The 13,078-nt window shown below is 40.6% G+C and overlaps 1 protein-coding gene across 1 annotated transcript in view; it reads left to right on the forward strand.

Moving 5' to 3' along the window:
• Positions 1 to 13,078, forward strand: part of LOC114548713 (CASK interacting protein 2) — an 83,646-nt gene that overhangs the window by 54,553 nt on the left and 16,015 nt on the right. Inside the window, exons 11-14 of the mRNA XM_028568742.1 lie at positions 936 to 1,053; positions 7,509 to 7,637; positions 10,326 to 10,453; positions 10,864 to 10,945. Of these exons, the coding sequence (XP_028424543.1) occupies positions 936 to 1,053; positions 7,509 to 7,637; positions 10,326 to 10,453; positions 10,864 to 10,945 (457 nt within the window). The remainder of the gene's footprint in view (positions 1 to 935; positions 1,054 to 7,508; positions 7,638 to 10,325; positions 10,454 to 10,863; positions 10,946 to 13,078) is intronic.

The following is a 13,078-nucleotide window of genomic DNA, read 5'->3' on the forward strand; positions in this document are numbered from 1 at the left end:
ACACTCACAATGAGTAGACTGTGCACTTCCAGTTCATTGGCTCTCTCATTATGGTTCTAAAAGCATGCCTGGGGGAGTCACGCACGTGGCATGCATACTCAGAGTTGATGTACAGTTGACAAGAGAAAATGTTTGGAAAGCAAACCCCTCAAAGTTTCAAATTCACTTTCCCCCCAAAAAAATAATAGAATCACAACCAAGTCAACAAGAATGATGTGGCATGTCAAATTAGAAGCCAGAGCAGGTTGATTGTAGATAAATAAGGACAGATGCCTTTTAAAAACAAAATGAAGTTATAGATCTAAGTGAGCCGTAGCCATTGGCAGGTCTCAATCCGAGGGGCAGGATGAAGAGTTGTCTTTCAAATTCCCTCTGCACTCATAGCCAACCAGAGCAACGCTAATTGATAGATTAAAGTTTTGCCGTATCCGGTCGACAAAACTCTGAACACATCTTCCCTTTTTTTAAGAATGACTTCAGTGCTTAACTCCAAGTCTTCCAGAGTCGCGGCTAAAGCTGATTTGAAAGACTGCTGTTCGCCAGCAGCAGCAGCCATCTTCTTTGTTTTCAAGTAGCAGGGAATTCACGCGGAACCGCCGCAACTCTGACGTCCTTATGTTAAGCCCGCCCACCGACTCTATATGCGATGTGATTGGCCTGACAAGAGTTTGGTTTTTCCAGCTTGCAAGCCAACGGAGAGTTGCTAGACGACCCTGGCTGCAAATTACATTTGCTGCCGCTGGGGTGCATCTAGATTTCTAGGCTAAGTGAGCTGGGAAAGGTGTTCCAATCAGATGGCGCTTTGAAGTTCAAGATGAAATAATGAGTTAGTGATTCAGTAATGTCCCAGAGTCCTGTCTAATATGATGGTGAATGGTTGCGAGCCTAATTCTTTGTGCAGTGACTGAAGCGTGCTCCTGATTTGTCGGCGTCAGGTGGTGGAGCAGCACTCAGACGGCCGCTGGAAGGGTCACATCCATGACACCCAGCGGGGGACGGACCGCGTGGGCTTCTTTCCCCCCTCCGTGGTGGAGGTCCTCAGCAGACGAGCAGGTAGACAAACGGCAGCTCACACACAACATGTGCATCCACTCAGAGACACTCAGTGGGGAAAAAGAACTAAGTACATTTACTTAAGTACTGTAGCTAGTGAGTGGACCTTGAGTTGAATTTTTTTTTCCCCCTTTGTCTGACCTCGAACAAGCTAGAACAGAAAATGCTGTGTATACATTAATGCAGCAGTGGAACGTAACTTAAAGTGCCCATATTATGAAAAAATCACTTTTTCTGGGATTTGGGGTGTTAATTTGTGTCTCTGTTGCTTCCACACACATACAAACTTTGAAAAAAATCCATCCATGCTGTTTTGAGTGAGATACAGGTTTCTGAATGTGTCCTGCCTTCAGTCTCCGGGTGAGCTGTTCAAAATCGGCACGGCTTTTTACATCACTAGCCAAAAAGAGCCGGCTAACCGCAACCTTTAGCATGCTAGTGTTAGCATGCTAACGCTAGCATGCTACCTCGTTCTCAATGGCAAAGCACTGCTACAACACACAAGTTCACCATAATCTACAAAATAACTACTTACATGTGAGCCCTCGTTTAGAAGTCTCCAAGCTTGTAATTGACCGAAGTTGGAGAAACAGCCTTTCTTTTACTGTCTATGGATCTAGCTAGCTGACATGACCTACGATCTGAGCTACTGCGCGTGTGCGAGTGCAATCAAAGATAGTGCAGAAGAAAAGATGTGTCACTCTGTAGCTAAAACAGAGACAAGGTGAAAAGAGGAGCTGCAGCAGCAAGCGCAATAAGCTTATACTTGTTAAGTGAAGACAACTTGTTTATTTTAAGTAAATGACACTTAATTAGCTCATGGTTTTTAAATTAATACCGCTTGCTTTTTCTGAGTAAGTAACACTCAATAAGCTTATACTTATTAAGTGAAGGCAACTTGTTTATTTTAAGTAAATGACACTGGGTTTTTAAGTTAATGTAGCTTGCTTTTTCTGAGTAAATCCATTATTAGCTCAAATTTTTTAAGTGAGCTCTACTTAATACTACTGACTTGTTTTCTGGTTCAGTTTTCATTTCTTTATTTTTAATTATCTGGCATTCACATAGAAAACCACCCTGCCATTTAACGTCTTTATAGTACACTGTAAACCCTAATAAGTTACCAGAACTCAAATTATTTTCAGTTAATATGACTTATAGTTTTGAGTTTGAGGAATAAAGGCATGTTTCTTTAAGGCCCTAGGAAATAAATATTTATCACACATTTCTGATATTGACCAGACAACTAATCAGTCAGGAAAATAATCGGAGTAATCAAAAACAATAATACCAAAATGAAATTATCGTAAAAAAACACTGCTTTTGGCTTCCTGGCTAATTCCTGAGTAAGGCAACAGGGCAGCAATTTGGATGAAATTTCAAAAATTCTATAGAGTTTAAGAACATTTTCACTTAAAACTCTAAAATGTAAATGTTTTACATAACCAGTATCAAATGCACAGTGAAATGTGAAATGTGCAATTCTTTACCCTGCAGCCTTTTTTCAGATGAGTTTCTACATCATTGAGTCATTCTTGAGGGTCTGCAACCTCGAGGATAGTTTACAACTTTCTAGATCAAGTTAAATCTTTTAAGTGAATTCAAAAGTGTTGGTCAGTGCTTTGGGATAGCTGAAGTGTAGTGCATACATCACTCCACAGATTACCAGGAAGGCATCGCTGGGGAGGCTGACCACGGCATCACTTTCAATGATGACAGTGATTCTCACGGGGTGGTAGTGAACTGGACTTGCGTCATGGTCACTGATGAAAGTAATGAGGCCCACCGCAACACCATCAAGCTCTGGCTCATCTGACTCATCCTGAATGAATGAAAATAGAGATACTAATCACAAACTAACACATGGAAAAGAACATATGACATAATTTGTCTTTCCTTAACCAAGTCCCACTGAAATCCATTACCTCTTTTACAAAAGAGACCTGGGTCTCATTGTAACAGTTGAAAAACATAAGATCCATGTTCTGCACACATGAAAAGCCAAATTACCAGAGAATCTAAGTGACTGAAACCAAGGACATTTACAAGAAAATGTTTTACTGACATAAAATGCCAATACAGTTCCTTTGTAGTTAGTATTTAGATGAACGGTTTAGATAATACACAGTAGAATCTGTTAGTGACTTAAGGAGACTCACTGTGCAGGTTTTTAAAAATCCAGAGACGTCCTCGTGCAGATACACAGGAAGGGCGGGAGAGAACAGTAGTGCGCTTGGTGTAGATGTCATGGATTTCCTATTCAGATAAAAACAGAATGTATATACTTAAGAGTTTACGGAAAAAAGCTGATTTTAAACAGTCCAATCAGAACATATGTCCACAAATAACCTGTTAACACCTTTAATGCAATCAGACAAATGGCAAACACAAAGTGGACTAATTGCAAAATTCACAAAGCTCATTTGAATCATTGAACCTGTTCAATGTTCCACTGGTTCAAGCTATAAAATGTGTAAAAATCTATTTACCTGTTCATCGTGGATTTTTAAAATTTCAGCCAGAGCATCTGCTGTCTTCCCAGTTATTGGTGCCTTCTGTCTAAATAAGGTCATCAGTCAAGGAAGATGGTGGTCAAGCTCAGCATAGCACATGTTGGGCAGGTTTCTGATTTGTAATCCGTTGGAACTCTGCATACAACTACATAGAAATAACAGCCGGAGGAGAACACAGCAACAACACTTATTAAAAAAAAAAGTTCAATTTGAAGAATCTTGCACACATTTATAAAGCAAAAATATCGGCCAAATGAGTAAGCATCACAATTTTCACTTTAAAAGAGAGCGCTGATCCATATTACCTCAGACTCTATTTTGAGAGCAGGCCAGAAGTCCATGAGGTCGTTCACTGGTGGGCAGGACATCACTATGGTCTGTCGGCGTAGGGGAGATGTAGTCTCCATCATCTTCGAGTAGAAAAAACAATGATATGTGTATGTGGGAGTGCATATGATTTAGGGTTACCACACTAAAACATTGTCTGAGGAAAAAAAACAATTTAAGTTATTGGTATTTAGAGGGGGAGGGGCGGGGATGATAGAAGACTTCACATTCATTGGATTACCTAGTATCGTTATCACATCTCCAGTTATCTTCCTTAACTTCTTGAAACTGGAACAGCAAGTTGCAAAGGCATAAACTGATCTGAAACTGAACAATTAAAAGCATTCAAAGAGTGTCAAATTATAAATACTTCCATTTATAAATGTTCCCTGTTAATGATCTTTTCATTTGAGCCCCAAAGTGTCAAGTTACTAAAGCCATCAAGCAAAATTAACATTACTGTAAAGAAAAGCAGCCACACTTGAACCTTACTGCATGGTGAATCAACAATAATGCCTCTGCTACAAACCAAAGCTTTACTTTTAAGGGTTTTTACTTTATTCATCTTTGTCATAAAGCAGCTTGCCTCCAGCAGGGTCGTTTGTTTTAAAACCGATGCAACACAAGTGGGCGGGCAGGGGCAGTTGACTCGTTCTGTTAACAGCAATCTTCGTGTCTCAGACAGTCTGCTCACACAGAGTTTAAAACTAGCATCCCTAGAAGCTACAGAGGGCGCGGATTTGCAATGTAGGAACTCAGTTTGAGGCACTATTATGCTTGTTTATGCTCTTTTAATGATTAATGATATTGGACCTTGGCTGTGCACTATTGAAAGTTTCCATCAACAAAAAACTATCGCATACGAGGTGTCTGTTAGTGGTTCTACTAACGACTAATTTTCTAACACCACCTTTAAGCGGGGAATGAGCGTGTGATTACAAGCTAGATTAATCCGTTGTACAATTCTCCAGTGAGTCTGGGAGTCGTAGCTAGGTTGCTAGTTGTGCTGCTGGAGTGTGTAACGTTAGTGGTCGCGCTAAGTGACTAGCTAGCTCTTTAGCAGCTAGCTAACCTATATCTGACAAGTTGCCAATCCCTACAAGCCTCCCGTGATAAGCCAGTGAAGGGCGGGGGCTTGGAGAAGGTCTACGCTCTCTGAGACAAACACATAAAAAAATGTATAAAAGAAGTAAAAGTGAATGAATGTTAACATTCAAACTTCAAAACAGTAAGTCCAGTGATCCTGATTGCTGCTTCGTAGGTAGTTTCTGCAAACCTACGGTCTGTTGCTTCCCGCCTTGCTCATGCTTGCTGCGTTGTTCAAAACTTTTATTCTTCTGTGTTTTTCCAAAGAGCGGTAAGGAATCAGTGTAGTATGCATATTAGCGCCACCTTCTGCTTCGCAGGTTGAATCAGAGATTAACTCGCCACACAAAATTATCCCTGCAGCTGCTTAAATAAAAAAATATATAGGCTGCATTAAACTCAAAAAATAAATAAATACATTTTGTCCTCCACTAATGTCTAATGCATTTCAGACCATTTGCTGATAGCAGTTTATTTATTATGATCGAATACAACAATAGAAATACTATAAAGATGTTAAATGGCAGGGTGGTTTTCTATGTGAATGCCAGATAATTAAAAATAAAGAAATTATGTAATTCATCTAAACCAACCTTCTCATTTCATTCTATTAGATAGATATTTTTTAAATAGATGTATATGCTACTTGTATAGTCATTTTCAGTCTGTAAACTAAACCAGAAAACAAGTCAGTAGTATTAAGTAGAGCTCACTTAAAGACCATGAGCTAATTAAGTATTTACTTAAAATAAACAAGTTGTCTTCACTTAACAAGTATAAGCTTGAGTGTTACTTACTCAGAATAAACAAGCTGTGTTCACTTAAGAATTTAAGTTTATTAAGTATTGTTTACTCAGAACAATTAAGCTGCACTAATTTACCATTACTAAGTTGAACTTTGTCAAGGCTTTCCATACATTTTTTAAGTAAAGTCAACTTGTTAAAATTAACAGTGCAGGACTTTATCATTCTTAGTATGTTATTACTCAATTCTATTAAGTTGTACTTAGGTTATGTTTTAAAGTTAATGAAGAACATAAAATTGATAAACACATCTATTTAATTACTTTGAATGTTCGGGTTTACAGTGTATTAGGATCTGAATACTTCTTCCACCACTGCATTAATGCAACTTGTGTCTTAATGTTCCCTTTTCTATTGCCTTTTTGTTTTTAACCGTACTCTCCTTGGGCTCGGTAAGGGCTGGATGTCAACCAGGCTGATGGGGCCTCATTAGACCTGTACAGATTAATCGATTAGTTTTCAACTATAAAATTAATCAGCAACTATTTTGATAATCGATTTGAGTCATTTTTGTGTGGTCAGCTTGTTTAAATGTGAGTATTTTCTAGTTTCTTCTCTCCTCTGTGACAGTAAACTGAATATATTTGAGTTGTGAACAAAACAAGACATTTGAGGACGTCCTCTCCATTTTCTGACATTTTAGAGACCAAAAAAACTAATCCATTCATCCAGAAAATAATTATCTGATTAATCGGAAAAATTATGTACTGTCACTTATTTCTTTAGTGGAAGACCACTGAGAGCCAAGAAAGGATAAGTGTTTACTATATCATACTCTAGATACTAGAACATATCATACTAGAACTTTGTCCCAGAGCCAGAAAGGACCTCACACACTGGGGGCTGGAGCTACAGAGCAGTGTTAAAGGGGCTAACATAACCCAAGGGTTATATCTTGGCTAAGAGTATATCTCCACACTTGTACACAGTCAGGATCTATCATGTTGGCATAAATGATCACTGGAGGGTTCAGCATGCTTGTAAATCATCTGATTTAATCCCTGTGAATATGATCCCCATGCTTGTTTTGCAGCTGTAAAGCCATTGACATTCAAACAGCGAGACAAGCACAGTGAGGGGTCCAATCACACACACACACACACACACACACACACACACACACACACACACACACACACACACAGATACACACAGAGACACACATTAATAGGATTACTGTGGCCAGATTGCAAAGTGTCAGCTCAGTACTAAAACCCTCAGTGTGTGTGTGTGTGTGTGTGTGTGTGTGTGTGTGTGTGTGTGTGTGTGTGCTTGAGGGAGAACAGACAAGAGAAAGAGAGTTTGACTTTAAGTCGTTGACAGGCCCTTTGCTTATGAGGCAATATCAGTAGTGTGTATGTGCGCGTGTGCGCCTGCGCTCTGCGCTCTGTGATAATGTCAATGGTGTCAGCAACCGTGGACCAACAGCACACAAAGGAAAAATAAGCTCTCTGAGCATCACTGGTGATCTTCCACTCTCTTTCAGCAGCCTCTTACGTAACACCCTTTTTTAGCTGTTATTCCAAATACTGAGTGAACAAGAATACGTAAGGGTCATAATGTGATCATCAAAAGGGTGGTTTTGTTGCCGTCTTACAGCCTGTTCCCATACCAGTGCATGCAGTTCAAACTGACACACACACACACACACACACACACGTTCATGAACTTCCTTCCCTCACTCATGCATGCCAGCCTCAATCCATCCTGTCTCCCTGACCATAGGGGGCACTCTCTCCCGCCAAGCCTCAGTGCCCTGCCAACGCCAACAATATGTGTCCAGAGCTCCTCCCTCAAGCCACGGTCCTGCCCCTCAGACTGATGACTCATACACCCTGGGCAATGATCCCACAGGTACACACACACGCACACGCACACGCACACACACACACACACACACACACACACACACACACACACACACACACACACACACACACATCAACTTCTTCCCATCTGTTCACCACCTGTAACACATTCATGTCCTCCCGTGCAGTGATGGATTATTGAACAGACCACCGGGCACAGACCAAGGGCCCCAAAAGCTCTGTTTGAAGTGACTGTTAACATTGCTTGTTGGAAAGTCAATCAAACAAATGCATTGTCTCATAATCCTTCCCCGCTCCCAGGGTTCACCTTTCCCTCCCAAACAGCACCCTGATCCCCGTCTCCTCTGGTGCTCAGTGTCAGTCCACTCCCAGCATACAGTGAGTCTGTCTAAAGTGTGTGTGTGTTTGTTAGGTGCTCCACCTGACAGTCAGCTCTCAGCCCCAGCTAGTCGTGCTAGCCCCATTCAGGACATTTGGGTCCTCCGGAGCTCTCCCACTGGTAAGGGTGTGTGCTCCCAACCAGCCAGCCCTGTGTGATCCCATCCCAGCCATTCCTCTTTGAGGGAGCTTATTCCCATCTGTATCCCTTTATATCCCAGTCTTGACCTTACTATACCCCCCCAATAATCCAGTACCCATAACCATTGTGTTGCCTTGCAGCAGGACCTAATGGTAAGTGAGCAGCACTCCTTTAAAGCCTTTTCTTTAACCCCTGTGTTACTCCTGACCCTGTGTTACTGCTTTTTTTGCAGTTTGCTGGTGCAGCGGTGCCCCCGCCCAAAAGCCCGCACAGAAAAAACATTAAAAACATTTATCTCAAGTCATTTCATCTAGGGAGTTATGGAAATTGTAGTTTTTTTTATAAGCAAAGAGATAATGTCATCTATAATTCCTGAAATTGGCAACATTTTAAAGAGTTCGAGAGTTAGATGAGAGGATTGATATCTAGAGCCGAGATATGACTAGCTTAGCTTAGCATAAAAGCTCACTAATTAACATGTTGTATCTCGTTTGTTCATTCAAAACAAACAACAGAAATTCATACAAAAACAGAAATGTAAATCTGAATTTGCGATTCTAGGAGGGAGTTGCACGCTCTAACTTTCTTGCTGAAATGGATAAACTGTTGTTGGTTACATCATGTGGTAAGAATGTAACAATACATTCATCTGGATTCGTACATATATCAATTCAATGATTAACAATTCAATATCATCGATACAAAGTTAAAATATTGATACCTATCATCATCTTTAGGATCCGCCTTTATTTTGAAATTTACACTTTATATTTATTATTTTTATTTAAAAAAATAATTAGATTTAAATGGCTGATAGAGCTCAGTATTTAAATGTCAAATCATATTTAGTTGCTTTTTGTGAGTTGATATAACTGATTGTGTTAAATGATATGTCTCAAATTGATCGCAGGCAACTTGAAATCGTATTGTGGCAGACTTTGTTATAGCAGCAAATATTGTATTGGAGTCCAAATAATCACTACTATATACTATACATATACAATACTATCATCGGGATAAAACCATTTACACCCCTACCATTCAACTCCCCCTAAAAATCACACATTGTCATTTTTACATTTCTGTTAATATATGGTTTAAAGAAATGATTTACAATTAGTGAACTTTATAAGGTAAGCCTATTTTTTTAGACTTTGGACAGAGCCAGGCCAGCTATTTCTCCCTAGCTTCCAGTCTGTATGCTAAGCTAGGCTAAGCCCCTCCCAGTCTCCACACCTGCCCACAGACATGAGAGTCGTATCGATCTTCAAGATTCAAGAGGTTTATCGTCATAAGCACAGTAACGACAACTTACACCATGCAATGCAAGCTTGCTTTGCCAGTCTTCCTTACACAGCGAATAACAAAGAAGAATAATACAATAAAGCTGAAACAAACCATAAAACAAACACCAAAAAAGTTGTAGTATTTTAAAGGTCCCATGACATAGTGCTCTTTGGATGCTTTTATATAGACCTTAGTGGTCCCCTAATACTGTATCTGAAGTCTCTTTCCCGAAATTCAGCTTTGGTGCAGAACTACAGCCACTAGAGCCAGTCCCACAATGACCTTTCCTTAGTATGTGCCATTTCTGTGTCTGTAGCTATTGAGGAGGAGAGTGGGAGGGGCAAGGTGGAGGGTGGGGTTGTGGCCTTGACCAACTGCCACTTTGCTCATTGAAAGCCATGATGTCTCTCTCTCATGGGTTGGCCAAATTCTCTGGGCGGGCAAAGCAGAGAAAGGGGAGGTAACCTTGCTTGTTATGATCTCATTACAAGCAGATTCCAAAACGGCCCATCTGAGCTTTCATTTTCTCAAAGGCAGAGCAGGATACCCAGGGCTCTGTTTACACCTTTCACCATTTCTAGCCACTGGGGGACCATAGGCAGGCTGGGGGAACTCATATTAATGTTAAAAAACCTCATAAAGTGAAATTTTCATGCCATGGGACCTTTAACTAATTTAACTCTTGGAAAGAAAGAAAATAAGTGTATTTGCCAACGTGGTAAACTAATCCTTTAATGGTGACTAGGAATTTCTAATGACTTGCTAAAATAGTTTTTTTTGCAGTGCACTCAGACCACATACCTTAACCTACAAATTAACACTTACAATCTTGCGTTCTCTCCTCATTTCAGGATCAAATTCTATGCGAGTCTGATTGTACACTGTGATCTGTGTGTTTTCTGTCAGGTGACAGGAACAGTGTTGGGAGTGCGGGCAGCGTGGGCAGCAGCCGCAGCGCCGGGAGCGGCCAGAGCTCAGAGAGTGGCCACAAACACAACGGGATTCCAAATCGCCACAACGCTGACTATACCAAGGTTGGATCTGCTCAGATGTCTCCACTATCACATACACATTGTCATTAATATTCACTTGTTTGACATTTTAATTGCAAAGAAACTCCCGCACACTGTCTAACTTCAGGCAAATGGTGTTACATCTTGAGAAGCCGTTCTTCTCCCTTCTGAGGGCTTCTCAGGATGTAACACCATTTGCCTGAAGAAACTTTGAATACTATTAATCTTTATATTTTTTGCAAGTTAGACAGTGTGCAGGAGTTTCTTTGCCACTTTGGACCTGCTTGGCCCCATCTGACGCACCTGTCTCACGTTGTATTTTTCTGTACTAATGAACATTTTAATACAAGATGATCTGACTTGCCGTGTTGGATATGGTGTGCAATAACCTCAGTATTAATTACATCTTCTTTCATGGTGTTTGTGTGCAGCTGGCTCCCTCTGCTGGCGAATCAGGAGACCATCTCCACATGGCGGGAGCAGAGCACAGCAAACAGGCATACGGATCCACAGGTCAGTCTTCTGTCTTCTTCCTGCGTTTAATAACAATAATATATTGTATTTTGTAAATATACTATCAATTCCAATGATAAAACTTATCTCTGTCTCAGCTTCTTTCTACAAACAAAATCTGAGATTCCAGTAAAAAGTTGTAATTACAGAAAAAATTCATAGAATTACAATGAAAAGGTTGCTACGAGAACAAATGATGTGATGTTTGTATGGTATGATTACATTGGGTAGTCTAGTATAATTTCCTGACAGTCTATACATACCCTACAGTTACTCTTAAGTCTGGGAAAAGTGTTCTTTCCTATGAGCAATAAACAGCTCTGGTCTGCGTCTGCAGCCTATGTCCCCTCTGGCTACCTTCGCTACGCTACAGCTCTGCGGCAGGTGCCGTTGGGCTACATCTACACCGCCACGTTTTGGTTTTTAAGCGTAGTTTTGAGCCAAAAGTGATCTCCGTGCACCAAATGTTTTTATTCCTAGTAGAAAAACTAATCTCTGTTTAAACTAACACGGCCAAACCTCATATCTCATCAATATTCTGGTACACTGGGCATAAACAGGAGGCAGCTGCTGGAAGTTGCCATGGTAACGTTAGTAGCTGTAAGTCTCAGAGAACGAAATGTTGTGACCGATAAGACCCAATCAGGAGGAGAAACGTTGGCGTTAGGGCTGGGCGATATGGACCAAAAGTCATATCCCGATATATTTTGGCTGAATATCGATATACGATATATATCCCGATATTTTTTTTCCGCAAAGTGAGAGCAGTTCAGTCAAAGTCAAAGCCAAAGAAGACATGTCACAAGTAGTTTCATAGAAACCGGCTATTTCAGTTAACAGTTGCAAAATCAAATGAATAAATAATAAACAGATTATATATATCTATACAAAATATCTTCACACTTAGATTTTTGATAAATAATCATCAGTAATTTGGATATAATGACTAAGTGGGTAAAGGCAAATAATAGAACAGTTACAACAGTCTGATAAGTTCAGAAAATGACATCATTTTACTGTAATGCAGCCTTTAAAACCAAGAAAAGACACTTATGGTCATATCACGATATTACGATATCCAAAATCTAAGACGATATCTAGTCTCATATCACGATATCGATATAATATCGATATATCGCCCAGCCCTAGTTGGCGTCAGTGTTGGTGTTGCCAAAGGTCTCCGTTTGCGGCCGTTGAGACTGCAACACAACCCCGCAGATTCCAGACCAAAACGGGTCAGAAGGGTTTCCAAATGTCTCCGGTTTAGGGCCTCGGAAACACCAGAGCAGTGGGAATGAGAGGGGAAACACCAGAGCAGTGGGAATGAGAGGGGAAACACCAGAGCAGGGGTAATGGGGGAAACGAGTGGGAATGAGAGGGGAAACACCAGAGCAGGGGGAATGAGAGGGGAAACACCAGAGCAGTGGGAATGAGAGGGGAAACACCAGAGCAGGGGGAATGAGAGGGGAAACACCAGAGCAGTGGGAATGAGAGGGGAAACACCAGAGCAGTGGGAATGAGAGGGGAAACACCAGAGCAGTGGGAATGAGAGGGGAAACACCAGAGCAGGGGGAATGAGAGGGGAAACACCAGAGCAGGGGGAATGAGAGGAGGAAAAGCCAGAGCAGGGGGAATGAGAAGGGGGAAACACCAGAGCAGGGGGAATGAGTGGGGAAACGTAGCAGAAGATATTCCTTTTTATACCAAAATGTAGCAGTGTAAATGTAGCCCTAGTCTGATGCCAGGAACTCTGCACTCTTTGACTCAGTCCAGTTATGGGCTCGTACTGTACATCATGTCGTTGATTTCACTTCCTTTAAATGTCCTAAACTCTATGATAATGAAGCTTATTGGTGAAAACGTCTGGTCATTCCTCATTTGACACATAAAAAGTGACAGATTGCTCTCACCTCAAAAGTATTCAGATCTCATACTATAACGTTTTTCTTGAAATATTATGATTTTTTCTCGTAAATGTTTAACTACTCAGACTATATGTTCTATGTATTGCAGTTTTCTTTCTCTTAATATTATGACTTTGTCTAGAAACTACGACATATTTCTCATAACATTATGACTTTATTCTTAAAATCTCTGTCCTCATAATCGGTTTTATGAAGGCAAAATACATGT

Source organism: Perca flavescens, chromosome 21 (assembly GCF_004354835.1).
Source record: "Perca flavescens isolate YP-PL-M2 chromosome 21, PFLA_1.0, whole genome shotgun sequence".
Taxonomy (NCBI): Eukaryota; Metazoa; Chordata; class Actinopteri; order Perciformes; family Percidae; genus Perca; species Perca flavescens.